At 41.8% G+C, this 27,955-nt stretch overlaps 1 protein-coding gene across 2 annotated transcripts in view; it reads left to right on the top strand.

The window, feature by feature from the left end:
* The window catches only part of ANLN (anillin, actin binding protein), a 49,677-nt gene that overhangs the window by 17,400 nt on the left and 4,322 nt on the right, over window positions 1-27,955 (top strand). The window contains exons 10-21 of one of the 2 annotated variants that reach the window (XM_084857868.1): window positions 5,614-5,837; window positions 6,060-6,211; window positions 11,335-11,482; window positions 14,517-14,652; window positions 15,294-15,476; window positions 16,551-16,677; window positions 21,273-21,321; window positions 21,415-21,471; window positions 21,754-21,792; window positions 22,016-22,037; window positions 22,951-23,063; window positions 24,316-24,369. In XM_084857868.1, the coding sequence (XP_084713994.1) occupies window positions 5,614-5,837; window positions 6,060-6,211; window positions 11,335-11,482; window positions 14,517-14,652; window positions 15,294-15,476; window positions 16,551-16,677; window positions 21,273-21,321; window positions 21,415-21,471; window positions 21,754-21,792; window positions 22,016-22,037; window positions 22,951-23,063; window positions 24,316-24,369 (1,304 nt within the window). The remainder of the gene's footprint in view (window positions 1-5,613; window positions 5,838-6,059; window positions 6,212-11,334; window positions 11,483-14,516; window positions 14,653-15,293; window positions 15,477-16,550; window positions 16,678-21,272; window positions 21,322-21,414; window positions 21,472-21,753; window positions 21,793-22,015; window positions 22,038-22,950; window positions 23,064-24,315; window positions 24,370-27,955) is intronic. The other variant, XM_084857869.1, reaches the window with a different exon arrangement.

The raw sequence follows: 27,955 nt of genomic DNA, 5'->3' as shown, positions 1-27,955 counted from the left end.
CCAAAAAAAGATGTCCTCTTCATCATAGGGGATTGGAATGCTAAAGCAGGAAGTCAAGAAATCACCGGGATAACAGGCAAGCATGGCCTTGGTGTACAAAATGAAGCAGGACAAAGGCTAATAGAGTTTTGCCAAGAGAACACGCTGATCATAGCAAACACTCTTTTCCAACAGCACAAGAGGCGACTCTACACATGGACATCACCAGATGGTCAGTATCGAAATCAGATTGATTACGTCCTTTGCAGCCAAAGATGGAGAAGCTCTATACAGTCAGTAAAAACAAGACCTGGAGCTGACTGTGGCTCAGATCATGAGCTGCTTCTTGCAAAATTTTGGCTTAAATTGAAGAATGTAAGAAAAACCACTAAACCATTCAGGTATGAACTAAATCATATCCCTTAGGAATATACAGTTGAGGTGATGAATAGATTTCAGGGATTAGACCTGATAGACAGAGTGCCTGAGAAACTATGGACGGAGGTCCGTAACATCGTTCAGGAGGCAGCAACTCAATCCATCCCAAAGAAAAAGAAATGCAAGAAAGCAAAGTGGCTGTCTGTCTGATGCGGCTTTACAAGTAGCTGAGGAAAGAAGGGAAATGAAAAGCAAGGGAGAAAGGGGAAGATATATCCAACTGAATGCAGAGTTCCAGAGAATAGCAAGGAGAGACAAGAAGGCCTTCTTAAATGAACAATGCAAAGAAATTGAGGAAAACAACAGAATGGGAAATACTAGAGATCTCTTCAAGAAAATTGGAGATCTCAAGGGAACGTTTTGTTCAAAGACGGGCATGATAAAGGACAAAGAAGGCAGGGACCTAACAGAAGCAGATGAGATTAAGAAGAGGTGGCAAGAATACACAGAAGAACTATACAGGAAAGATCTGAATGTCCCTGATAGCCATGATAGTGCGGTCAGTGAACTTGAGCCGGACATCCTAAAGAGTGAAGTCAAGTGGGCCTTAGGAAGCATTACTGACAACAAGCATTACTAACAACAAAGCTAGCAGAGATGACAGTATTCCAGCTGAGCTATTTAAGATCCTAAAAGATGATGCTGTTAAAGTGCTGCACTCAATATGCCAACAAATTTGGAACACTCAACGGTGGCCACAAGACTGGAAAAGGTCAGTTTACATTCCAATTCCAAAGAAGGGCAATTCCAAAGAGTGTTCAAACTACCGTACAGTTGCGCTCATTTCACATGCCAGCAAGGTTATGCTCAAAATCATGCAAGCAAGGCTTTAGCAGCATGTGAACCGAGAACTACCGGAAGTACAAGCGGGGTTTCGAAGAGGCAGAGGAACTAGAGGTCAAATCGCCAACATTCGCTGGATCATGGAGAAAGCAAGAGAATTCCAGAAAAACGTCTATTTCTGCTTCATTGACTACATGAAAGCCTTTGATTGTGTGGATCACATCAAACTGGCAAATTCTTAAAGAGATGGGAGTACCAGACCACCTTACCTGTCTCCTGAGAAACCTGTACGAGGGACAAGAAGCAACAGTAAGAAGCTGACATGGAACAACCGATTGGTTCAAAATTGGGAAAGGAGTATGTCAAGGCTGTATATTGTCACCCTGCTTATTTAATTTATATGCAGAGTACATCATGAGAAACGCCGGTTGGATGAATCACAGGTCGGAATTAAGATTGCCGGGAGAATTATCAACAACCTCAGATGCGCAGATGATACCACTCTAATGGCAGAAAGCAAAGAGGGTCTAAAGAGCCTCTTGTTGAGGGTGAAAGTGGAGAGTGCAAAAGCTGGTTTGAAACTCAACATTAAAAAAACTCAGATCATGGCATCTGGCCCCATCACTTCCTGGCATATAGAAGGGGAAGAAATGGAAGCAGTGACAGATTTTATTTTCTTGTGCTCCAAGATCACCGCAGATGGTGACTGTAGCCATGAAATTAAAAGACGCTTGCTCCTTGGGAGGACAGCTATGGCAAACCTAGACAGCATAGTAAGAAGCAGAGTCATCACCCTGCCAACAAAGTTTTGTATAATCAAAGCTATGGTTTTCCCAGTAGCAACGTATTGCTGTGACAGCTGGACTGTAAGGAAGGCTGAGCGCCGAAGGATTGTTGCCTTCGAACTGTGGTGCTGGAGAAGACTCTTACGAGTCCCCTGGACTGCAAGGAAGTCATATCAGTCAATCCTAAAGGAAATCAACCCTGAGTGCTCATTGGAAGGACAGATACTGAAGCTGAAGCTCAAATATTTTGGCCACCTAATGCGAAGAGAGAACTCCCTGGAGAAGACCCTGATGCTGGGAAAGATTGAAGGCAAAAGGAGAAGGGGACGGCAGAGGATGAGATGGCTAGATAGCATCACCGATGCAATGAATATGGACTTGAGCACACTCCAGGAGCGAGCGGAGGACAGGAAGGCCTGGTGTGCTGTGGTCCATGGGGTCACGAAGAGTCGGACATGACTGAACAACAACAAACCATACTGTTAAATTTGTTATACCAAACATGATCATTTTATGAGCAAAGCAAATTGTACATAGTATATATTTAGGTTCCTATTTTACGTCTGACCAAAGGGAACTTCAGCAAGTAGTCCCTGGAACATCTGAATCATCCTAGAAGACAGAAGAAGCAGGAAGAGCTGCAGGCAGAGGAAGACTGGTGTAGAGCATCTGCTCCTGTTTGTAAGGGGGCTTAGGGAAATTCCTAAACCTGTTACTGTTTGTAGAGTGGATTTTAGGAAATCTGGTCTGAAGGAAAAGCTACTGATATTTTATTTAGCAGGGGAAAGACTCAGCTATTAGGAATGGTAAGCATCCATATTTAAGAACCTTTAAGCAATCTCAACCTATTACTTGAAGAGTGACATTTTATTTTTGTTCATAAATAATTATTTTAATAAACCTCTTAACTTTTGTTCCTTTTCAAAAGTCGTCTGTAGTGGTGGTGTCAGTCCCATGCCTATGCCATAGAAACTAGGCTACTGAGCTTCTTTTAGACGGAGAGGGTTTATTCTAGTGGCAGCAGTTAAAGATTTTATATCGGAGACAGAATTTGCTAGCAGTGATGTCTAATTGGGACCTTTTTAAAAACTGTGGTAGTGACTTCCATAGACCCAAGCCTCAAGTTAATTTAAAAACAAACACTGGTGGGATAACCCAGATTCTGTCGCATCTGGTGGTAGTGGTGGGATAACCTACAGTGTTTCTTTCATATGTGGGTAGTAGATTAGGACTACATTAATTGAGTATTACAGCATCTAAGCAGAACAAGCCCAGAAACGCAGGACTCTAGAACAAAACCCAAACTGTCAAGAATGTACATTTTCTTCCATGTTATGATATGGTGACTCTACTCACATGCTGGGAAACTGAGCATGACTTAGATCATCCCTAAAAGTATATCAGTAAAAGATACATTATATCAATAATTTTAATAAGGAATTGAAGAAATAACTATTCTTGGAATCTTACAGAGAATTAAAAAAGCATTTCCCCCCATGGCTTCACTATTTCCAGACACTTTACATCTCTAGTCTTTCTATAAAAGTTTTAACACATGGCTTTTAGAAATCATTTTGGGAGGAGTTATATTTAGACAGGAAGCTCTGGCATGGGCTGGTCCATGAAGTCACGAAGAGTCGGAAGCGACTGAACGAATAAGCAACAATATATAGATACCTTGTCGTAAATATACATCATTCTAATATTTCATAATCCAAAGCTATTCAGTTTTTCCAATTTTCTGGAAAAAAAACAAATGGCCCTAGGAAACCCCCTGAAGAAACCCATTTTCCCATTCTTTTCTGAGCCTTCATAGCTATCCCACCCTATACACGCAATCCCAATCAGCTATATGAGCTAAAGCCTTGTGTTTAATGCCTTCACCAAGAAACAACATTATGCAGTTTAAAAAAACAACATTATGCAGTTTAAAAAACTGGCTGGGAAGACTTTCGGAATTAATGAGACCCACCTGTTGGCAGGAAAAAGCTTTTTTGGGGTGGGACAAGCCTGAAGTGAATGGGGAAACTGATTGAAATGCTTCATTTTTTGAAACAATATGGCAGAAGTGGGAAATGTGTGGCCCTCCAGATGGTGTTGTACTCCAAATCCCATCAGTCCCAGCCATTATGGCCAATGTTCAGATAATGGGAATTGTAGTTCAACATCTGAAGGGTTGCAGGTTCCCCACCACTGCAGTATGGCCTAGATCACATGTGGACAACCTGTGTTGTCCACCTAGCTCTCTGTGTAGCCTACAAAACCCTGGGGGTGTCTCATCCACTTTTCCCTGCTGCCCACCTGATCACCTGTCAGCTGGGTGTTGGGGAACAGATTGCTGTTTCCCAACTATTACCAGTGAGGGCATACTGATCTTGATAAGGGTCAAGATTAAAGTCTTTCCCTTTCCCCCAGCTATCCTGATGAAGTTTGCTAGAGGGGCAGAAGAGGGCATTTGTGAATCTGTCTGTGTGTGCAAACCACTGAGATGTTGCCCACCCCTTGGCCTAGATGGTGGGCACCAGAACTCCTAATTTACCTACCTGCCTTGGAAAATAAATGCCAGTATTATTGGTGGTGAAAATAAGAGCTTATCTAAAAGCAAAAGATTCTAAACTGGGGAGTGGGGGGCACCAAATAAAAACAAGAGTTACTTGAATCACTTGACAGGGTATTGGCATAAATGAGGGATAGATACATGAAAAGGCAGTCTGACAAGTATCTGGGTCCTATGCCATGTAAGGCTTTAAAGTGTAGAGTTGTGTTAATGTAGGCACGCCATGATCTCTTCACGAGTTCCCTGTTAGCTTTCTAGCCACACTTTGTGGTCTAGCTGCAGTTTCTGAACTGTTTTCAAAGGCAACCTCATGTAACGCATGTTGCAGTAATACAACCTGGAAGTTACCAGAGTATGGATAACTGGCTAGACTATTTCTGTTTAGGAGGGGTCACAATCAGTGTATCAACCACAACTAGATATGCATAAAAACGGACTCCTAGCATTCAGTGTCTTGATTGACAACTTTGCTTGAGGCTAACTGGCTATTAGGAGGGCTTACTGCTAGTCTTGAAAAATGTGAATTTAAATTCATTAATAGTTCTTAATTTCAAGATTCTTAAGACCAAGTACCATCCAGGTAAGTGAAAGTCAGGGCTAAGCTGCACGTTATGCAAACAACCTACTCATATCTCCTCCCACCTCTAGTATAACTGTAGCTTGGGAGGAGGATTATTTCCATCGGAAATGTCATTGGGGGAGGAGAAGAGTTAAACCGCTGCTCTCTTCAAATAGGCAGCCAACTTCAGCTGCATTTCATTAAATGGGAGATCCAGTCAGGGATTCCTATGTAATGTAGTTTGATGCTAGATACATTCTGTAGCAGTTCTTGTTTTGTTTTAAATTGTGGGTATATTAGACTATAGATCAAAATGCCAGACCATTTGCTTCAGCCATGTGAGACTATCTTCTCGGTATCTAGGATACTGTCAAGGAGTAGAAGTTTGAATTTGATTGCCTTTTGGTCCTTCCAGACCCTCTCTTTCTCTAACCTTGGTTTCTAATCAATATGTGGGCACTTTGTTTTTAACTTTTTGTAAGTGTTAAGGTTTTGTGGGTTATACTCTCTAGGTAAAGAACCTGAAACTGAGGTGAATGACGAGATGAATAGTTCAAAGGTGATAAGTGACATATTTGACGAAGTTCTTCAAAAGGATGGGCCTGATATAGAGAAACTTAAAAAAGAGATGAGTATGACCTTAGAAGCTGACAGTGAGGATGAACAGGAAGAGTCACTGAATATTTCCTCAATGTCCCTCCTAACACCTTTAACAGAGGCTGTTGTAAGTCCAGAGGTAAGATCGGATATTCAATACAGTGGTATTACTTGCGCATATCCAGGTTGGTAGGGTAAATTCTCAGGAAATGGGGAAATATGCTTTTAAACTTCTAACATTCTCATTTGGATATTCCCCTTATTAATAAGAGTCCGTTCATTATAACATAATGTAACTTTGCTTCAAAATTTAATTACTCTTGAAAGTGTCAAAAACCTGTGCCTCCTTTCTGTTTTTCAGGTTTTTGCTTCCCCTAGTAAATCAGTAGGTGAGGGAAGCAATGCAAGTGATGACAGTCCCAAATCCAGCAAGTTTCAAAGAATGTCTGTCTGCAGAACTGAATCTGGAAACAGCATTGGATCCTTGTCAGAGGAGCGTAACCTTCTGTATAGGTAGTAATTCTAGTTTGGAATGCTTAACTGAACTATAATTTGGCCTCTTTTGCAGTAATGGTAGTAAAACATAGAGAAAGGAATCATAGAATCATAGAATAGTAGGGTTGGAAGGGGCCTACAAGGCCATCGAGTCCAACCCCCTGCTCAATGCAGGAATCCAAGTCAGAGCATCCCTGACAAATGGCTGTCCAGCCTCGTCTTGAAGGCCTCCAGTGTGGGAGAGCCCACCACCTCCCCAGGTAATCGATTCCATTGTCGTATTGCTCTTACAGTCAGGAAGTTTTTCCTGATGTTCAGCCGGAATCTGGCTTCCTGTAACTTGAGCCCATTATTCCGTGTCCTGCACTCTGGGATGATCAAGAAGAGATCCTGGCCTTCTTCTCTGTGACAACCTTTCAAGTACTTGAAGAGTGCTATCATATCTCCCCTCAGTCTTCTCTTCTCAAGGCTAAACATGCCCAGTTCTTTGAGTCTCTCTTCATAGGGCTTTGTTTCCAGTCCCCTGATCATCTTTGTTGCCCTCCTCTGAACCCTCTCCAGTTTGTCTGCATCCTTCTTAAAGTGTGGTGCCCAGAACTGGACACAGTACTCCAGATGAGGCCTAACCAGTGCTGAGTAGAGGGGAACTAGTACTTCCCGGGATTTGGAAGCTATGCTTCTATTAATGCAGCCCAAAATAGCATTTCCCTTTTTTGCAGCCACATCACATTGTTGGCTCATATTCAGCTTGTGATCGACAACAATTCCAAGATCCTTCTCGCTTGTAGTGTGGTTGAGCCACGTATCCCCCATCTTGTAACTGTGCATTTGGTTTCTTTTTCCTAGGTGCAGAACTTGGCATTTGTCCCTATTAAATGTCATTCTGTTGTTTTCTGCCCAGCGCTCCAGTCTATCCAGATTACTTTGAATTTTATTTCTGTCTTCCAAAGTATTAGCTATCCCTCCCAATTTGGTGTCATCTGCAAATTTGATCAGCATTCCTTGCACCTCCTCCTCCAAGTCATTAATGAAAATGTTGAAGAGCACTGGGCCCAGGACTGAGCCCTGCGGTACCCCACTCATTACCTCTCCCCAGTTTGAGAAGGTCCCATTGATAAGCACTCTTTGAGTCCGATTCTGTAGCCAACTGTGGATCCACCGGATCGTTGTTTCATCTAGCCCACTTTGAGCTAGTTTGCTCATCAGGATATCATGGGGCACTTTGTCGAAAGCTTTGCTGAAGTCGAGGTATATGATGTCTACAGCATTCCCACAGTCCACAAGGGAGGTTACTTGATCAAAAAATGAGATCAGGTTTGTCTGGCAGGACTTGTTTTTGACAAATCCATGTTGGCTTCGAGTAATCACGGCATTGTTGTCAAGGAGCTTCCAGATGGATTGCTTTATCATCTGCTCCAGAATTTTCCCAGGGATTGACGTCAGACTGACTGGTCTGTAGTTCCCAGGTTCCTCCTTTTTACCATTTTTGAAGATAGGGACAACGTTAGCCCTCCTCCAGTCATCTGGCACTTCCCCTGTCCTCCATGATTTCTCAAAGAGAATAGACAGCGGTTCTGAGAGTTCTTCTGCCAGTTCCTTTATGACTCTAGGATGCAGTTCATCTGGCCCTGGAGATTTGAACTCATTCAAAGTAATGAGGTGTTCCTTGACCATATGCCTGTCGATCTCAAGCTGCAATCCTGCCCCTTCAGCCTGTACTTTGCCTTTGCCAGGGGGGTCATAGACCCTCTTTGGGGAGAAGACTGAGCCAAAGTAGGAATTGAGCACCTCTGCCTTTTCTTTGTCATCTGTTATCGTTTTGCCATCCTTATTTAATAGCTGAACCACCATTTCTTTCCTCTGCCTTTTACTATGCACGTAGCTGAAGAAAGCCTTTTTGTTGTTTTTAACATCCCTTGCTAACCTCAGCTTGTTCTCAGCTTTAGCCTTCCTGACGCCATCCCTGCAATTCTGTGCTACCTGCCTGTACTCTTCCTTTGTTACTTGGCCTTCTTTCCACTTCCTATATGTGTCCTTTTTTGTTTTCAGGTCATCCCTAAGCTTTTTGTGAAGCCACATTGGCTTCTTCTGTTGTCTTCCTCCTTTTCTTCTTGTTGGAATTGCTTGTGATTGTGCCTTGAGAATTTCCTTTTTTAAAAGCTCCCACCCATCTTGGACTCCTTTTCTCGCTAGCATCGCTTGCCATGGGACCTTACTGATCACTGTTCTGAATTTATGAAAATCAGCTTTCCTAAAATCCAGGGTACGCGTTTGACTACACTCGGCTTTTGCTTCCCTTAGAACCAAGAACTCAAGTACAACATGGTCGCTTTCCCCCAGAGTTCCTGTAACTGCTACTTTATCCACTAAGTCATCTCTGTTGGTTAGGATCAAGTCAAGGATAGCCGATCCTCTAGTTCCTTCCTCTACTTTCTGTAGGAGGAAGTTATCCGCCAGACAAGTCAGGAATTTCCTGGAGGGGCCATGTTTTGCAGAATTTGTCTCCCAACAAATATCAGGGAAATTGAAGTCCCCCATTACTACTACATCATGCTTCCTTAAAACATTGGCTATTTACTTTTCAAAAGTTTCATCCTTGTCTTCTCCTTGATTGGGTGGCCGGTAGTAGACTCCGACCACCAGGTTCCTTTTATTCTTTGCTCCATTCATTTCAACCCAGATGCTCTCGATGGGGCTACCAAGCTCATCCTCCTGTATTTCTGTGCAGAGATATGTATTTTTCACATACAGTGCAACCCCACCTCCCTTTCTGTTCCTCCTGTTCTTTTTGAACAAGTTATATCCTTCAATTGCTGTATTCCAGTCATGAGAGTCATCCCACCAAGTCTCAGTTATACCTATCAAGTCATAATTTCCCTCCTGTATTAAGAGTTCAAGTTCGTTCTGTTTGTTTCCCATACTTTGGGCATTAGTATATAGACATCGAAGACCATGTGCTTCATAGTCTGGCTTTCTTCCTACATGTGTCTGAAGACTATTATTGGGCGCTATCTGAGCTGTTCTCTCCATTACAGTGCATGCGCCTATGTCCATTGTTACCCCCAACATTACATCTCCCTTCCCCGTAGGATTCAGTTTAAAGCCCTCCTGATGAAGTTCTTCATGCTGTGACCAAACACAGTCTTCCCAGCCTTTGTGAGGTGCAACCCATCCCTAGCCAACAGCCCATCTTCCAGGAAGTATAGCCCGTGGTCCCAGAATCCAAATCTCTCTCGTCGGCACCACCTTCATAGCCAGTCATTCACCCGGAGTATTTTTCGTTCCCTTTCTATCCCTCTTCTAACTACTGGAAGGATGGATGAGAAAACTATCTGGGCCCCAAAGTTCTTGAGTTTCCTTCCCAAAGCTTCAAAGTCTGACATGATCTCTTCGTAGCTCCTCTTGGCGGTATCATTTGTTCCCACATGGATGAGAAGAAAGGGATACCTGTCAGTGGGCTTTATGAGCGCAGGCAACCTTTCAGTCATGTCTCTAATCTGTCCTCCTGGGAGACAACATACCTGGCGAGTCCATGGGTCTTCGCGACATACTTGGGTCTCGATCCCACGCAGCAAGGAGTCTCCCACTACTACCACTCTTCTTCTTCTTGTAGGCCTGGGTTTCATTGCCTCTGTTTGACTGACCTTTAGCCTCTTGCTCACTCTCATGCAGGTTCCCCTGTGATTCTTCCTCTGCAGGCTGTCCTCCAGTCTCATCCGCAAGTACCTGGAATCGGTTCCACTGCTCCACTGCTTCCACCGGTGCAGAGTGGCGTCTAGTTCTTCTTCTCCTAACTGTCACCCTTTTCCAAGGAGTATCCTCTATTCCATTTTTCTTCACCTCAGCATTTCCCACTGCCTCATCTTGCTGTTGCTCTTCAAGCTTCTGGTCTGCCCTTTGCTGCTGTAGTTTCCCCCATTCTGTCCAAGAACTCTTCGTGTTCTCTTATTCCCCGGAGGGTCGACAGTCGCCGCTCCAGTCCACTTACTTTTTCCTCCAGCAGCGTGATCAACTTGCACTTGTTGCAGGTGTAGGCCATGTTGTTCTCAGGCAAGAAAACAAACATTGCACACACCTTGCAGGTCACCACCGGAGAGTCTTGTCCTTCCATAGCCTCTTTTCCCTTTTTGTGTCTAGCTTTGTGATTGTTCTAGACTAGCCTGTGCCTGCTCCTCTACTCAGTAGAGGTTAAAAGCAGAGTCCCACTGGTGTGAAAGTGTGTGTTACAAGACAAATAAATGGAAAAAGTTAGTTAAAAAAAAAAAAAAATTAAAAAAATGTTAGGGGCCTCCCCCTTGACCTCCCCTGCCGAACTCCCCTGGCCAACTCCTGTTTGCTCTCCCTGCTCGCTCGCTCGCTCTCTGGGAGCTTGCCTGCTTCTGTAGTCCCTGAACCAGCTGGAGCAACTTGCTCTGCTCTGCTCTGCTCAGCTGGGAGGCAGGAAACAGACTGAAGCTTCCTGCCCAGTCAGCTGCTGGGAGTACTCAGGCCACACCCCTCCAATTCAGTTGGAGCTCTCAGAAGCACCTGGTGAGCTCACAGCCAATCAGAAGGATAAAGGGCAGCCCCATGGGCTTCCTGCAACCCACTTACCTCTTAGCCTCTGTCTCCTTTGTCTCTTCAACCACTGCAACTCCCCTGGTCAACTCCTGTTTGCTCTCCTTGCTCACTCGCTCTGTTCGCTCACTCTCTGGGAGCTTGCCTGCTTCTGTAGTCCCTGGACCAGCTGGAGCAGCTTGCTCTGCTCTGCTCTGCTCAGCTGGGAGGCGGGAAACAGACCTTAGTGCTATTTAAGTCTAGGCCAAATTCCTGCTTGGATAATGGGCACGTGGGGAAGGTAGAAGGACGGTACTGTGGTGCTTTCCGAAACCACGGAAGAAATATATGGATGGAGGGAACCTAGCCATTATTCAGGATCTTGTATGAAGCACATCCATACTGCCTCAAACCACTCTGAGAGGGGTCATAAGAGTTGGTAGCACCCTATCTCAATTCTGGCAAGATCAGTCAATCACCAGCTTCTCCAAAGATCATCCTCAGTTGCTGTATAAGTCCATCTTTACCTCTGCACTACCTGAAATGTATTAGGTCAAAAAATCTGTTCTGCATCTTTCTAAAACTGGATTTTTTTCTCCCTGAAGTATTGATGCCTATCGGTCTCAGCGATTTAAAGAAACTGATCGTCCTTCAATAAAGCAAGTGATAGTCCGTAAAGAAGACGTTTCTTCCAGGCTTGAAGAGAAAAGGAATGGAACTTCTGATCAAATTAACATTAAACGCAAATTACAGGTAGCTAGAATTCTGCCTTCCAGTTCCAGCATATTGGATTTTCATTCTGTCCCTCTTGCTGTTTCATATTTCCAATAAGGACAGCATTTTGATGCCTACATTTCAATGGTTTTCTACTTTTTAAAGTTATCTGGGCCACTAGTAGTTTGGATTTCTAGATTGTTTTTGAATGTTTGCTTAGGTGCACCTTAGGGTTAGGGTTGGCCATAGCCAATATCTGGGCAAATACTGACCCATGTTTGAGGAAATTCACAAATGTGAAAGGAAGCAGTGTGCAGTTCTATACCTTATATCTGCTCTAGCCTGGAGTGCCAGTTAGTATGTGACTGCACTGGTGTTGTGAACACCTACTAGTTGGTCCTTATGAGTAGGGCTACAACCTCCCTCATTCCCTACATATTAAATGCTTTAGAGGCATTCTTCTATGCTGTGCCACGTAAGAGTGGGAGCGTTCATCTATGCCAGGGATAGGCACCCCAATACCCTGCAAACGTTTTGGGCTGCACCTCTCAGCCTGAGCCAGCATAGCTCATGGTCAGGGATTATGGGAGGTGTAATACAAAACCTCTGAAGGACACTGCCTTCCCTGTCTCTGATCCAGGCCTTCAGACAAAATGCTAAATATCAACAAGGCTACCACAAATTCCAGCAATGTGCATGCCACCTGATTGATCTATTACAGATTCAGTTCAAAGGAGCCTTGGGCTGCATTTCTGTATGTGGGAGTAAGGCCCATTGAATTCAGGAGGACTGCTGTTTTGTTTTGTTTTTGAATATATTTTTATTTATTTTATCTTTATAAATGAAATAAACAATACCAAAAATACCAACAACAATACTACAATTTCCCAGCAATACAATATTCTGATGAGGACACCACAATAACAAAAAGAAAAGGGAAAAGGAAAAAAAAAAGGAAAAGAGAGGAGGAAAGGAAGTAAAGAAAAAGAAAAGATTATTTCCCTCCCCCTCTCCCTCTTCCTCCCCTTTAAAGAATTAAGTTTAAACTCCAATACCCCCGGCCTCCGATGCCATTCTATTTTAAAAACTGTATCTATAACCTTAACAATCTTACAGTTTAAACAGCCTTACATTTCAATATCATATCAATCTTATATCAAAGAAACAGGTCTACAGTTCATTCCCAGTAGCCTATATTATTACTATTTTTATTATTATTATTATTAATAAAAGGAAATATAATGTTATATAATAATAACTTAAAATATTCCTTCAACAATCAGTAATATATTTTATATATAAACGCATGTGCACAATTACCCTCAAACAATAAATTTAAATACAGCATACCATATCTATTTTGAAATAAAAAATATAAAGAAAAGCAAGAAAAAAAGAAAGATGAAAGAGAATAAACGAATATATGTATAATCATTTATCTTCTGACCTAGCCTGGATCATGTAGACTAAACACAAGCAGTTAACACAGCTTGTTTAAAGGTTCCAGTTCATGGGGTTATGACAGAAATCTCACGCATTTTTACGTTCAGCCATGCCTCCGCCATTTCATGATTTAGCGACTTCTTCATCTGACCTTCAGACACAATACGAAGTGTAGCAGGATATTTTAAGTAATGTTATAAGTTCATTTGTTTTGCCATATTTTTTGCTTTGATAAATTGCCTTCTTTTATTCGCCACCTCTTTGATGTAATCAGGAAATAACATAACTTTATCTTGTTTCCAGGAAAGGCTTCCACCCTCTCTTGCCAAACACAGGATACAATTCTTTGTGGAGACTTTTGCAAATTGGACTATGATCGTATAGTCAGTCCCTTTAGCATTTGGCACACGAAATGCCTGCTCAATATCAAGTAAATAATCAGATGGGATAGGGAGTATCTCATGCAAAAGTTTATCCACAAAAATAGGCAATTTTACATCATTAGACAGATTTTTAATCCCAATAATACGTACATTGGATCTTCGCATGAATTCCTCCGGTTGAGAAATTCTGTCATAGACATTTTTAAAACATACTTGTGTCGTAGTTTCATTCCCTGCCATTTGGTCTTCTAGCTCGTTAATTTTCGTCTCCAGTTTTTGCCATGATGCATTAATTAGATCCACAGCTCCTTGTAAGGCGGTGATGGAATTTTGGATTAAATCCATCCTTTTGGCTTGCTCCGTAAATTGCGAAGATAAAGTCTTTATCAGAGTAAATAATTCTCCTGTATCTTCTGTTTTCAAAACGTTTGACACAGGAGGTACGGGGGGAGTTGGCGGTGATGCCAGCCCCTTTCTTCTTGGTGTAGTCATGTTTCTCTCAAACAGATCTTGCAGGTCCTCAGATGTTCTCAAATATTGTTAATATTTCTTAAATCATCCCTCAGGAGTTGTTGATATTTCTTAAAGCATATATTATTATGGAACATGTCAGCCCTGTTTTCTTCTATGAAGTAGGAGTTTCAGAACAGCTTTTTGCGTTGGTAAAGTTCTTGGGAGATAATCCTGGAATCCAGCCCCCCCACTATCTCGTGGGGGGTACTTTTCTCCAAGATGTTATCCAGAGCTGCCTTGCCCCCCCCCTTTTAATTCCAGGGGGGAGAAGAAAAGGTTTTTCAACCTTTTAAAAAGCTGTTTGAGAAAGCTCCCACAGAGAGCCTGTGGGATGCTACCAGAGGACATTGCTTCCAACCAGAAGTGATTCAGAAGGACTTCTGAATAGACATATATGGAATTACACTATCACGACTAACTTAAATCCTCTTCATTTCAGTGGGTCTATTCTAAGTAGATCTAAAATTGGATACTACTCTTAATATTTATGGCTCTGTACTCCTCTCTAGAACTACTGTGCATATGTCTCTCGGGGAAAATGCTCATGTCATTTTTTTTATAAGTGCCATAAAAACCACCGTCTCTTCCAGTCCATCTCTCAATCCCATCCTGTGAGATGTGGGAATTGCATTATGAGGAACTTGCATTTGAGATGGCACTGGTGGAAATGTAAGTAAAGCATGTCTTCTAAAGTCTTTGGGTTCCACTAAGCCCACTCATTTGACTACATTTAGGAGCTGAATAATGAAATCAATCTTCAACAAACTGTCATACATCAAGCCAGTCAGGCTCTGAATTGCTGCATTGATGAGGAACATGGGAAAGGATCACAAGAAGAAGCAGAAGCTGAGAGACTACTACTCATTGCAAGTATGTTTTTTGTTTTGTTTTAATGATTGCTTTGTGCATAGATTAGTATTTATAGGTATCACAGGCTTTATAACCTACAAGACCAAGGGGCTTTATGTTTTCAGGGAGAAATTTATAGAACTTCATTATGTTCTGCAATGTGCAATAAGCACGTTTGATGTGATTGTTAGTTTGTATTATGGTTAGTTGAGGTTTTAGTGTTTTGTTCCATGCATCATATTATTCTGTTATAATGAATGCCTGTGTTTATAATTACCTGTATTGTGGCTGATTTCTTTATTTGATAAAGATTAATTTTTCAGTACTTTTTGGAGGCCTCTCTACTTTTACTTTCTTTGCTAGATGAATAAAACCTCAATTTACAGAGGCATTATACCTCTGAATACCACATGGTGAGGACAAACTGGGGAAAGCCACTATTTTTCATGTCATTGGGTATTCCAAACAACACATCAGGGTGACTTTTAGTCCAGCATTTATTTCCAATAGATGGACCTTAGTTCTGATCCAGCAAGGACATTCTTATGTAAAGCAGTATACATTTTGTGGCAAGCAGTTATGACTTGCAAAACAACCAGTACCTTTCAAGAAACATGTGCAAAGAAAGCTACCTTACTTTTAATTTTGCCATGTTTGTACAGCTGAAAAAAGAACAGCACTATTGGAAGAGCTAAACAAACTAAAAAATGAAGGACCTCAGAGCAAGAAGATTAAAGCTGATTCTATGCCTAGTGGAGTTTCTCCTTCCAGGGGATCTGTAACTCTGTCAGGAATGCGTCTACCTCTAAAAGCAGACTTTGTATGCAGCACCACCCAGAAATCAGGTAATGCCTGCTGTTGTACCTGTGGTCATAATTACAGGGTAATGTAGGGGCTGATGTAGCATAGTGGCTAAGATACTGAACTACAAATTGGGAAGGCTCCTATTCAAATGTTGCCTCTTCTGCGGACTTGGTTGGCCTTGGGTAAGCCAGTCTCACAGCCTCTGCCCTGCTCCTCAAACTGGGTGATAATAGCACTGATTTACTTTACAGCAGGGGTGCTGAACCTCCGGCCTGGGAGCCAAATCCAACCCTCCTGGGGTCCCCGTCCAGTCCTCTGGCAATGTCCCTTTCCCCTGACCACCAGTCGTTTGGTGGCTTCCCAGCTTCTGTGCATCTTTTCCACATTCTAAAGGGTTGAAATGCCTCCCCTTAATTACTGGCAGTAAGAGCTTTAAGCTAAAATATGCTGGCATTCTTTGCCCTGCCCCTTTTGCCTTCAAGCCTCTGAGAGCATCTCCAGAATTGAATTCAGCTGTCCAGTTGAAAGAGGTTCTACACCCCTGTGTTATAGTGTTATAAAGATTACAACTAGATAATGCATGTGATGCACTTTGAACACTTGGAAGCACTATACAAACATTTAAGTGCAGTTTAGCTATGCTGCTCTTGGATGACTTATTGGATGGGTTTTGCTGGCTTATGCTCAGGATCTGAACATCTGCTATATTTGGAGTTACGCAAGAACTTTCTCCAAATCAGATTTGCTAGAATTTGGGATGGAGGTGTCTTTCCTGATAGCAAATGGTTTGGCACTCTCACTGAAAATATTTGCAGTACACCTTTGTTCTACTTGTGGAACATTGTTGTGTAGTTGACCTGAGGGTCTGGCCTTGTGACCCAGTTTTGGACTAAGGTACTTGTAGATTATTCCAACTTCTCTCTCTCACTTTATCCTCCCATTGGATAATATGCCATACTCCTTAAAAAAAAAAAAAAGTTTCTAAGCTATGTGTAACTTGATTAATTTTATATCTGATTAGCAGCCAAAATGCTGAAAATGCATTTTGGTTTCTAGTCTTGTGTTAGCTGCTTTTATAAAGCTATGATTATGATAGATGGTTAAACTATTCACAGAAACAGCAAACTACTACTATGTAATCATATTAAAAGCGGGAACAGAAAACATAGTTGCAACACCGCTAGCAAGTACCGTAAGTTCCCTCAATGGAGACGCTCTTACTTTTACAACAGCATTTACGCTGTAAGTACTACTTCAGCTACTTCATTTTTATTTTATTAATATAAATATTTATATACTGCATTTAGGACTCATATAATAGAACAACAAAATTAGTTTAAAAACTACGTTACTAAAAACAGCAGCAGCATCATAAAGAAAACTCTGGAGATTAGAAAGCATAAAAATAAAAAGCATTTCTGCTTGATGGGGCAAGCATTCAGTATGGGTTATGTCTTTTCCTACCACATAGAAGGCAGGGAAATTATTATCTGGGGTTGTTGTTTTTTAGCATCCTCTGCCCCTGTTGGGTCCTCCTCAGTTTGTTTCCTTCCTTCGTTCAGAGCAGAAGCTAGGTACCTCTCTTTTCTTCTGCTTAGCTCAGACCCTCCTTTTTTCTTCTACCCCTTTCCCCAAATAGCTTACCTTGTATAATTCCCCCATCACCAGTTTTCCCCCTTCTGTCCCCCACCCTGCATCCTCTTTTTCCTTGCTCCCCCTCTCATTACTCTGTCCAGTGGCCCCGACTGTGAAATGGTCCTCCAGCAAGCCTTCTGGAGAAAAAGTGAAACATGCTGGAATTGTCAGGAAGCAAGCCACAACTTCTTCTGTAGCCTCAGGGGTAACCCCTGCCATGCACAGGGGGATAAAACAAAAGAATGGAGAGCCATTGTTGCTCGATAGTGGAGCTTGTTAATCCTGGCTGTTGACATGATGGGGGAGACTAATCTGCCTAGCTGAAGAATCCTCCATATTGGATGGTCAAGGCTTAGTACTCTTTAGAGAGACTGCCTTTTTTGGAGCCCACCAAAACTTTCAGAACCATGAAAGAGCAGCACCACTGGCAGTGGAAGGAATTGGATGTGATTATTGTGCGAGCCACCAGATGGCACAAAAGAGAAATCTAGGTCTGACTGAGCTTTCTTCGCTGCCTTGGCCTCAGAGGACATTTTGACAAACACTGCTGCAGAGCTCTATTGTCATGCCTCCCTGGATCAAGTAAGGGGTTCCCATGGGACACTTTCTGAACAACTCCTCCTTCCCATTTCTGACCTTCTTTCATTCTTTTTTCAGAAGTGTTTTGTGCAAAAGATAAATGAAACAATCATTGCTGATATCTTAGAAGACCATAAAAAATGAGATCTAAATGCTCTCATAAATGGAGCAGGCATGTTTCCTTCTCTTCCTCCAATTCATCTCGTAGAAGTGGTGCAGGGGAAGGCTCAGACCCAGTCATAAGTCCAAACACCTCCCAGTGTCTCAATGCCATTCCTCTGAAGAGTCTCGCTATGTCCTCAGATTTGAACTGGAGATTTCAGGAGCAGCAAGCTATCAGGCCCAGATTTTCCAGCAGAGGCTAAAACTTCACAACCATCAAGTCTTGGGCTTACACAGTCCAGGGGAGGCAGACAGTGATATTAACACCATCGACACCCCCGTGAGAAGACTCCCAACTTTTACTACCCACTTGGGGAGGCTCACCATCGGAACAATGGACTCTACCAAAGACCAAAGGGATGGATACAGGACATAGCTAAGGATCCCACAAGACATATCCACCCATCCCTTTCTCTTGCTCTTCAAAGAAGCAAAGGGTCACAGAGTTTGCCATCACCCACCTTTTTTTAGAGAGAGAGCCATTTCTCCAACTCAAAAGTTCTCTGGCATCTATTCAGTCTTCTTTGTCCCAAACAAGGGAAGAGAGTGGCGTGCAATTTTAGATCTCAAGCACCTTAGCAAATTCCAGTCCTACCTGACCGTTGTAGATTTCTCCGGTTTGCCTACAAGTACCTGCACTGTCATTACAAAGTTCTGCCATCTGGACTTGCTTCAGCCCCATGATCCTTCACAAAATTGACAGTCACACTAATAGCACACCTGTAGCTGCAGAGAATTTACATGAATACCGACATCAACAACCTCTTACTGCAGGTTCCCTCCCTCCTTGAAAGCATTCATTCAATGGAGCAAGAAAAACAATCAGTCGCAAGAAGGTGGGCATATGACAGTTGCTGGACTTCCTACAAGCAGACTTGCGCTAGACCTCAAGCCTTACACTCTGAAAGATCAGGCATCCACTCTCCTCTGTATTGTCCAGACTGAGCTCTAAACCACTAGCATCTCACCTGCACCTTAAAAGATTCCTCGTGGGAGCATGCCTGATTAGTCCACCTTTGGACCACAAAATCTCCTCTTGACATCTACACACCATCCTTCAAGCCTTATTTAAACCACCTCTAGAGCCTTTCAGATAAGTGGCTTTGTACCTCCTTTCCCTCAGACTGGTGTTCCTCATAGCCATTGCCTCTGCCGGAAGAGTGTCAAAACTTAATGCCTTGTCAATCAGAAAACACCTCTGTGTCCTCCACTAGGACAGAATGGTTCTCAGAATAGACCCTTTATTTTATTCTAAGATGTCAACCCCAGTATCAGTAGTCAGCAGGGGGAATGTTGTTACTGTTGCAAATAAAAAGATTTTTTTTAAAAAACAGCTGGGGGAATAAGATGTGCTCTTCTTTACTGTGGCCAGCCGCCTCTAGAGAAGAGATGAAGGAGGCAGCTGTGAGACATTTAGCCAGGTGAGAACTGCCCACTCCCTTTGAACTGTATTTAGCCAGGCTGCTATGGCCCTGTGGAGTGTAGTAAGTTGAGCATTAGTAATGTGGCTTATCTTTATTGGTGGAGCTTTGCCCTATATTTTGACTTTGCTCAGTACTTCTTTCATTGTAATACTGAATTTGTTACACTTACATTTTTTGTATTTCATTTTTTTAATGGATGTTCTGTAGCATTGGTTTTTTTAAAATATTGTTTTTGATAAGTTAATGTCTATAGTGAGCTGATTTGAGTACAGTTTACTGTAGAAAAGTGGCATATAAATATGCCAAATAAATTTTCACAAGTCCCAGGAGCTTATTCTCCCCCGTAGCCACCCTTCTGAGCATACGTGGTGCTAAACATCAGAAAAGCACTCAAGATCTATGTAAATGAACAAACACTCATACAGCCTATTTGTATATTTCTACCCTATCTCCCTGGTGAGGAAAATATCTTAACTCCACACTAGCATGATGGATAAAAGCCTGCATCATGCTGGCTTGCGAATCTCAACACCTGTGCATATGGGTGCACCTAACTACTCATTCCATCAGAGTAGCCACTCCATCAGCTGCACTGTCCACAAGTGTATTCCATAGCAGAGATATGCAAAGTGGTCATATAGTCCTCAGCAAACTCTTTCATGAAGCATTGCAAGATAGCCACTCGTGCCTCTGCCAAGGTGGCCTTTGGAAGGAGAGAGCTACAGTACGTTCTCCCTCCTTCCTAGGATATTATACAGCGATTGTACATTCTTCATTGGATGCCTCCCATGCCAAGCAGGAGAACCAAACATCGGTACTCACTGTGAGAAGGTTCTTTGTTTGGCATGCAAGGCATCCAGTTACCATACCTTTACCCACAATACACATATCCACTAGACTAAAGAGTAACACTATGCACTACATTACCAGATCATTGGTCATAATTTTCGCTTCCTCATTTACCTATCTAACCACCTGAGTTCAATTTTGCTACAAGCTGGGCCACAAAATGGAACAGGGGATAGGATAGTAAACAACCCTAGGCCACATAATTCCTGCCTTCTGAATGGTAGGAGGAGACATAACCCACACTGGATGCCTTCACATACTAAACAAGACGGAAACTTCACTATGAGTATCAATGTTCTCATAAAAATAAAACTTCATTCTCAAACATCTGGGAACCTTTTTTTTGGCTGGAGAGGGATACACATGCTGTGAACAAATTAATAAACTTCTCCAAAAGAATGGATATTATGCTCCTCATCCCCCCCGCCGCATTTTTGGACAGTTTGAAAAAGGTAGATTAGCTGCAGTCACTCTAATTTAGCCTAGCATGTAAAAATGTAGCAGATGCTTGCTTGCTGCCCCCCTTAAAATGCTGCATTGCTTTAGTGGGTGCCCTGTACTCCAAAATACCCTGCTGTTTTGCTGGGTAACTACAGCAGCTGCATACTTTTGTGTGTGTTTTCTTGGCTGCTGCAGTGCTGTACAACTGTCTTTGCCATTTTGGCTGTTAGTCTGAGAGCAGCTCCTACTTGCTCTAGATAAACTGCAAATTGTACCATGATCTGAAGTCTTTTTGCAGACACCATTAATTTTGATCTTTTATTAAATCTTCGATTTGGAAGAATAGACGTAAACAGCATGTTTAGGATAGAGCTTTAACGCCAGATACTACACAAGATCTGAGCTGAGTCTCTTTGGGGGTGGGGGGGATGGAGAAGAAAAGAACAGCAGGGCTGCTGGGATAAGTACAGCAGTGAAAGCCAAGTCTCTAAAGGCCTTACACCTAATCCATGCACTCTTCAAGGCAATCCTAGAAACAGTTGATCATCAGTGTATTGGCTTTGGGAGCACTGGAGTGGCTGATGGCCCCCTCTGCCTTTTTGAGCCAGCAGTTGTGGCACTAGAGCCCTTTGGCCCATTGTCTTGTCTAGGCATAGATTCATTGTGAGCAGCAACAATCTCTGTTCAAATTATTTTTCTGAATTTTAAAACTTCAGTTGAATTTAATCTTGTCTCCCATTTTTAAAGGCAAGATGTGTCCAGTGACTTTGAGATAAATATTGAAGTTTATAGCTTGGTATGTATCTCTGTTTTTTGATATACATGTTTTTGAGAGAACACTTCGGGGAGCAGTAAGCTTTAACATCTTGATTTCTCCTCTCTCTGTTAGGTACAGAAGAAAGAATCCACAGGCACTGATAAAAGGAAAAAATCAGCTAAGTCAAAGGTAAAGAGAATAGTTGTAATATCTTGGTGACACTGACCTGTGTTAAAGGAACTTTATGCAAAGATATAGCAAACTTTATGCAAAATATAGATTTTGTTCTGACTAAAAAGTTCTTCCTAAAGCTTATTAAATTTACCTAAATATTGAGAAATAGCTATCTGTTGGATTTGCTTTAGTGCTTAAAACATAAATGGCACTATTTTATGATGTCTGTTACAGCCTTAACTGTATAATACAAGTGTAGTGTATTTGACATTTATTGTGCCTTCTCTAATGTCACAGGCTATTACTCCAAAGAGATTACTGACCTCCATTACTGCTGTAAGTACTAATGTTTGAATAATTTCCTAAAAACTAATTTGTCATCTCAAAAAACTACAATTGGCTGTAAGGCTATTGTTTCCTATAGGTATAATTATGTTTGAGATCTTGTACATTCGTTCTTGTATATTAGCTGGGCTTTTAAAATACAACAGAATTCCCGAACTTTACTGACTAAAATACTTGTTGAATAAACTGTTTCAACATGTTTTTTTTCTTACAGAAGAGTAATCTTCTTGTGCCAGGTAAGTAAAACCTTTACTTTTGGTACTCCACTTTGCTACTAATACTGAATATGGTAGGGGTTGGAGGGAATGATTACCTATATACTTTATTAATTCTTTATTTATGAAAGCATTTCTGTCCCACCTTTTCCCCAAAAAGGCTTTCAGAGCCGCTTAGAAAGACAAGACATGGCATGATGTATACTTTAACACCATTTTATGTGTCATCCTGATGTCAAATTGTGAAAAGCGCTGCTCCCCCACTTATCATAATGCCCCAGTGAGACTGGATCATTCTTTCCATTTTACAGATGAGGAGTGGAGTATGAGATGACAGCTTCCCAATGTACCTAAGTGAAATTTACAGGATTCACAAATGTAAAATCTTTAGTCAGAATATTTGTATGGGGACTTAGCACTGATCCATATCTTATGCAGCTGTAAAGAATTGGGAAGAAATCTCCTTTGTACACTTTATTAACTGCAACCATGTTCAAATATGAGGAATGTTTGTAACTAATTTGTAGCTATTTCAAAGAGAACACTAACCGGTTACACTTTCTACCGTGGATAGTTCCTGCTATCTTCAATTCTTGCTGTTCGCATGTAATATGTAGTGCTCTTATCCAATTAAAGTCAATATCTTGTCAATTAATCAAATGAGAGTTAAACAAATCCGCATATGACTTCAGTCGCAATCTAAAAGCATTCTTTTTTGTTGATGTGCCTTACCTTAGGTAAGATACCACCTTCACTGCAGACCCTCCTGTATGAGAATGAAGGGGAAATGACTCTTCTAAGATGATGCTTGGCATCTACAGTTTCTGTTACTTAAGACTATTGTGTAATTGGGGATGTGCTTATAGTCAATTAAATTTTTTTAATTGGTTAGATTAATCAGTGATAATAATCTATTTGACATTTTTCTTTTCAGCCATGGCGAGTCCGGGTGGACCCAATGCTGTACGCACAAGTAACTTCGTTCTTGTTGGTTCACACACAATTTCACTGTCTTCAGTAGGGAGTACTAAATTCTTATTAGACAAGGTAATCAAATCATTCAGGGGCGTGTTCTGTTTTGCAAGCTACTTCAGTGTATAATGATAGCTTAGTGCAGAGGTGGGCAGAAGGTAGATCTGAATGTACATTTAGATCCGGATTATTTATAGTAGATTGCCAAGGATTTCTTACTTGTTGCTATTATTTTAACAACTGCAACAGAATACTTCCTCTATCCCTCCCTAAATTATACTGCTGAAACAAACGTTTGGGGCAACTGGATTTTTGTGTGAAAGGACTGCCAGCTCTGTTCAGTCCTGGTACTCGGAACAAATTCCTGGCCTCAACATTATTTAATTCTAAGTGCATGTCTTTTGCACTGGGCTCCAGTTTGTGGATCTCAAAGTTCTAGTAAAAACCAAAGTAGTTCTCACAAGTCTGCAATGCCCCCTGCCGCCCTACCCCCCACTTAGTTTTGCCATCCTGCATTTTCAACTCAAAAGCAGTATTGCTAGAATACCCAAAGGGTGAGTTCACAGAATTTTCTCTCCATATAGTCAACGGGGAAACCCCCCTCTGTGCTTCATAAACAATTGCATGAAAAAATATGTGGTGCATAATGGTGGTTTTATGAGTTAAATGGTTGTGCTGTAAAGTAAGTAGTTTACTTATTGCACATGACATGAAAAAATTCCAAATTAGTTTATTTTATTTATTATTCAGTTATCTTGGTTATTCAGTTGTCTTGGTTCAAGGGAAGTTTTTCCAAGGGGAAGAAAATGCATCTTTTTATTATGGATTCCTTTACACTATATGACATGTACTTCTGGGAATGGCAATTGTTAGATTTTCAGAGGGTTGTTGGCAGTTTATTTAGGTTTCCTTGTCCATTCCTATGTACCTTCCTCCCCCACTTTTAAGCAATGGTATTTAGTACAGGTTAATTGATACAGTTATTCTGATAGAACTACTTCTGTTTGGGTTAAAAATTAGGAACTTTAGTCAGGAAAGTAACTTTCACATATTGGCTGTAAACCAGGAAGTAGGAGCTTCACTCCTAGCATGTGTATGTTTAAGCTACACTGGCTGTAAGGCACATCAAACCATTTTGTAACTTGCTTCATTCCTCTCAAGAAACTGGCTGGCATTTAGGTTGGGTATTTTCCCCTGATGTACAGCTTAAAAGCTAAACCGACTATCAAAATGCACATCACTAGTGCTATGCTGCTGTGTTCCTTTTTTCCCCTGTTTTGTTTTGCTTTAAGTTGCACTCAGCATTGCCCATTTCTTTTTTTCCTAGATAAATTATGGAGTTAAGGAAAGAGAGCTACTGGGTTGTTTGTTCCAAGATAAGGTTGCTATGTTGTTGTTTTTTTAAAGAGTTCCCATGCATGCTGCTTTTGTCTTGTCACTAAACTTTGCTTATGGCTATGTTGACATGCTGCTTTAAGGACCATTTTAAAGTTTTCAATCTGGAGATTGGATGACTGCAAGTAATCTTTAGGGAAGAATGTCCTTGCAGGAGCACTTCAGCCTTCCGTTACGGAGAGTCTCGGGCGCCATGCACATCTATAGGAGCCTGACTTCTAGACACACTGTCCTATGTATATATATTCCATGGCTGTATAAATGGCAGCCAGCTTCGGGGGGGGGGGGGGGGGGGGGCTTGTTACGCTGAGGGAAGACTTCAGTTTTCAGCACTGCAGCTTGGGATGTAAATACTTGCTGGCTCAGAGGCTTGGTTTGTCTTTGCCTCGCTCAGTAGTTAAAACTGGGGGACATTAAAATTTGCAAAATAAAATTTACTAATCTTGGAAACCCTGCTTTCTGAAATTTGGGCAGTACAATGAGAGGCATTATGACTAAACACTTCGAGGAACATAGGAAGGTGCCTTGTACCGTGGGCCCATCTAAGCCCAGTATTGTCGACACTGACTAGCAGTAGTTCTCCAAGGTTTCAAGCAGGATTTTTTCTAGCCTTAGCTGGAGACATCAGGGATTGAATCTGGGAGCTTCTGCATGCAGAGCATGTGCTCTCCCACTAAGCTATGGCCCTTCCCCCTGGGAGCTACAGCCCCTTCTAACTTTCAGCCATCCCAGTTACATGGGAATAGATTAGGCATGACTATGGGGACTGGGCTTTTTGTTGTGGAGATACTGTCTTAGCTGAGCTTGTTTTTTTTAATGTCATACTTCTAACCTGCTTGTCAAAATGAGAATTGCCTCGATAACAAGTGTAGAAGTTGCCAAGTAGTTATTCTTGCATTACTATGGAACAAACTTGTTGATTTGGTTCTTGCTACAAGTGGTGGCTGCAGTCCATTACTTTAGTGCACATGTGTGGAGGCTACCTGTTTATAATTGTTGTGCTTGTGGGGGACCTTGTGTATGTGCATAAGGGAATCACTCCTCATAGAAGAGAGGGGAAAACCTATGTCAGGATGGGCAATTTGTGGCCCAGTAGATGTTTTGGCCTACAACTCCCATCATGACACATCATGCTGGTTAGGCCTGATGGGAATTGTAGACCAAACCATCTGGAGAACCACAAGCTGCCTACAATGACCTATGTGAATACAGGGGTTTAAATGGTATGGCATTATGTTCCAGTTACAATCCTCTCGTTGATGATGACCATGCCTTCTTTTACTAAGAATGACTAGATTTTGTACTCTTGTCTCAGGATAAATGTGAATTTCAAAAAACTTGGTGGCAACCCATGTTACATTAAATGAAATTATTGAGAGTAAAATCAAAACAAGATATCCATATACAAGTCTGTAAAGACTTGGTCCACTCTTAACCATAATATTGTTTTAACCTGAACATAAGATAATTTTCACTTTTGGTTTTGAAGGCTTAGGGGGGAAAACGTCTGCCTGTATGTACTGATCATGGCAAAGTTATCTATGGAATTAAGGATGTGCTATTGTGAAGTATACTAGCAGAACCACTTTCTTTTGTGTTAATGACAGAATGAGTTAAGTTGGCACTCAAACCCAAAGTAATTTAATCGTTGCTTACAGAGTAGTTTGTCACTTGCCATCTGAAGAGAGTGAATTGTAGGAGAGAGGCTGTGGGAAGTATGCTTCCCTGCTTATTATAAACTAAAAAGGGGTAATTCTCAGTTGTTGTTGTTGTTGTTGTTCAGTCGTTCAGTCGTGTCCGACTCTTCGTGACCCCATGGACCATAGCACGCCAGGCCTTCCTGTCCTGCGCTCTCTCCCGGAGCGTGCTCAAGTTCATATTCATTGCATCCGTGATGCTATCTAGCCATCTCATCCTCTGCCGTCCCCTTCTCCTTTTGCCTTCAGTCTTTCCCAGCATCAGGGTCTTTTCCAGAGAGTTTTCTCTTCGCATTAGGTGGCCAAAATATTGGAGCTTCAGCTTCAGTATCTGTCCTTCCAATGAGCACTCAGGGTTGATTTCCTTTAGGATGGACTGATTTGACCTCCTTGCAGTCCAGGGGACTCGTAAGAGTCTTCTCCAGCACCACAGTTCGAAAGCATCAATTCTTCGGCGCTCAGCCTTCCTTATAGTCCAGCTCTCACAGCCATACATTACTACTGGGAAAACCATAGCTTTGATTAGACGGACCTTTGTCGGCAAGGTGATGTCTCTGCTTCTTACTATGCCGTCTAGGTTGGCCATAGCTTTCCTCCCAAGGAGCAAGCATCTTTTAATTTCATGGCTACAGTCACCGTCTGCGGTGATCTTGGAGCCCAAGAAAGTAAAATCTGTCACTGCTTCCATTTCTTCCCCTTCTATATGCCAGGAAGTGATGGGGCCAGATGCCAAGATGAGAAAACCAAAGTTTTCTGTGCATTAATACAGATTTTGCTAAATGTGCACTAAAAACAACATTTAAGATGTGTCATATTGCCATGCTAAAAGCTCAAGCAATAGATTGAAACATTCTACTCTTGTGTAAATTCTCATGTAGTGCTGGTGGATAATTTTACTAAGCATGATATATTATGGTCTTTGAGGGATCAAGCTGAATACAAGTTTTCTTGGCATGAAAATAAACTTCACAGTTTGCAGAAGAGCAGAGCTGCATTGCATTTACTATAGCAAGTTCAGCTTGGCCTTTGTTGCAGTATGTTTTATTGACAATAAAAGTGTTTAGGAAATTTGCAGTGAAAGTGAACTTGCCAGGCCAAAAGGAAGTCAATTGCTTTTCAAAAAGGGACATAAGCTAAGTAGGGAGAGTTGGCAGTTTGAAGGAGAGAATAGAATATGGGATCTAACTACATTTATAATTGTGTTTCTCAAACGTATATAGAAATATCGTCTCTGAATCAGGAATGACAGTATTATAAATAAACTTGATGCTCTTAGCTCAGCTTAAGACATGGGACTTGGCATGCTTATACTGTGAGGAAACACTATATAATTACAGAAGAGTTAAAAGCATACTTTAAATTCCCTTGTGTAGATCAGCTGATTATCAGGGTTGAACTCAGATTTGCCATGTTGGGACATACTTCATTTCATGAAAGCAGTGAACAACAGAGCTGTTTTGCTACCATCTGTCTCTGAAGATGTACAAAGTATCTTTCTAAAACTTCCTGTAGTGACATGAGCAAACTTTGGAAAACAAACGTTGGTCCTTCAAGTGTGCTGTCTGCATTCCTGGGGAAAGTAGACTTTCTGCTTTGTCCAGTAATACGCAGGTTTATGTGTCTTGCTGGAAGCAGGGATGCCCTCTGCTTTTGGATGTTGCTTGGCTATCCTGGATGTTCAAATAATACACTCCACCACTACTAATACTAAGAAAAATGCTACCTCTAGTACGAGTGTATTTTTTGTCTTTCAGGGTTTGCAGCCCCATTCTCTAAGCTGGCTGGCTTCAGGTCTCCCACGCTAGCCATGTTTGGTGGGGCTTCACCAGATCATCCCACTATGTACTTTGGAGTGGGAGGAAAGAGTCCTAAACT

The sequence above is a fragment of the Heloderma suspectum genome, chromosome 5, assembly GCF_057233095.1.
Source record: "Heloderma suspectum isolate Gila_16-S chromosome 5, 16-S_ref, whole genome shotgun sequence".
NCBI classification, from domain to species: Eukaryota; Metazoa; Chordata; class Lepidosauria; order Squamata; family Helodermatidae; genus Heloderma; species Heloderma suspectum.
The sequence above is the reverse complement of the archived record's forward strand: the minus strand, read 5'-3'. Positions and strand labels throughout refer to the sequence as shown.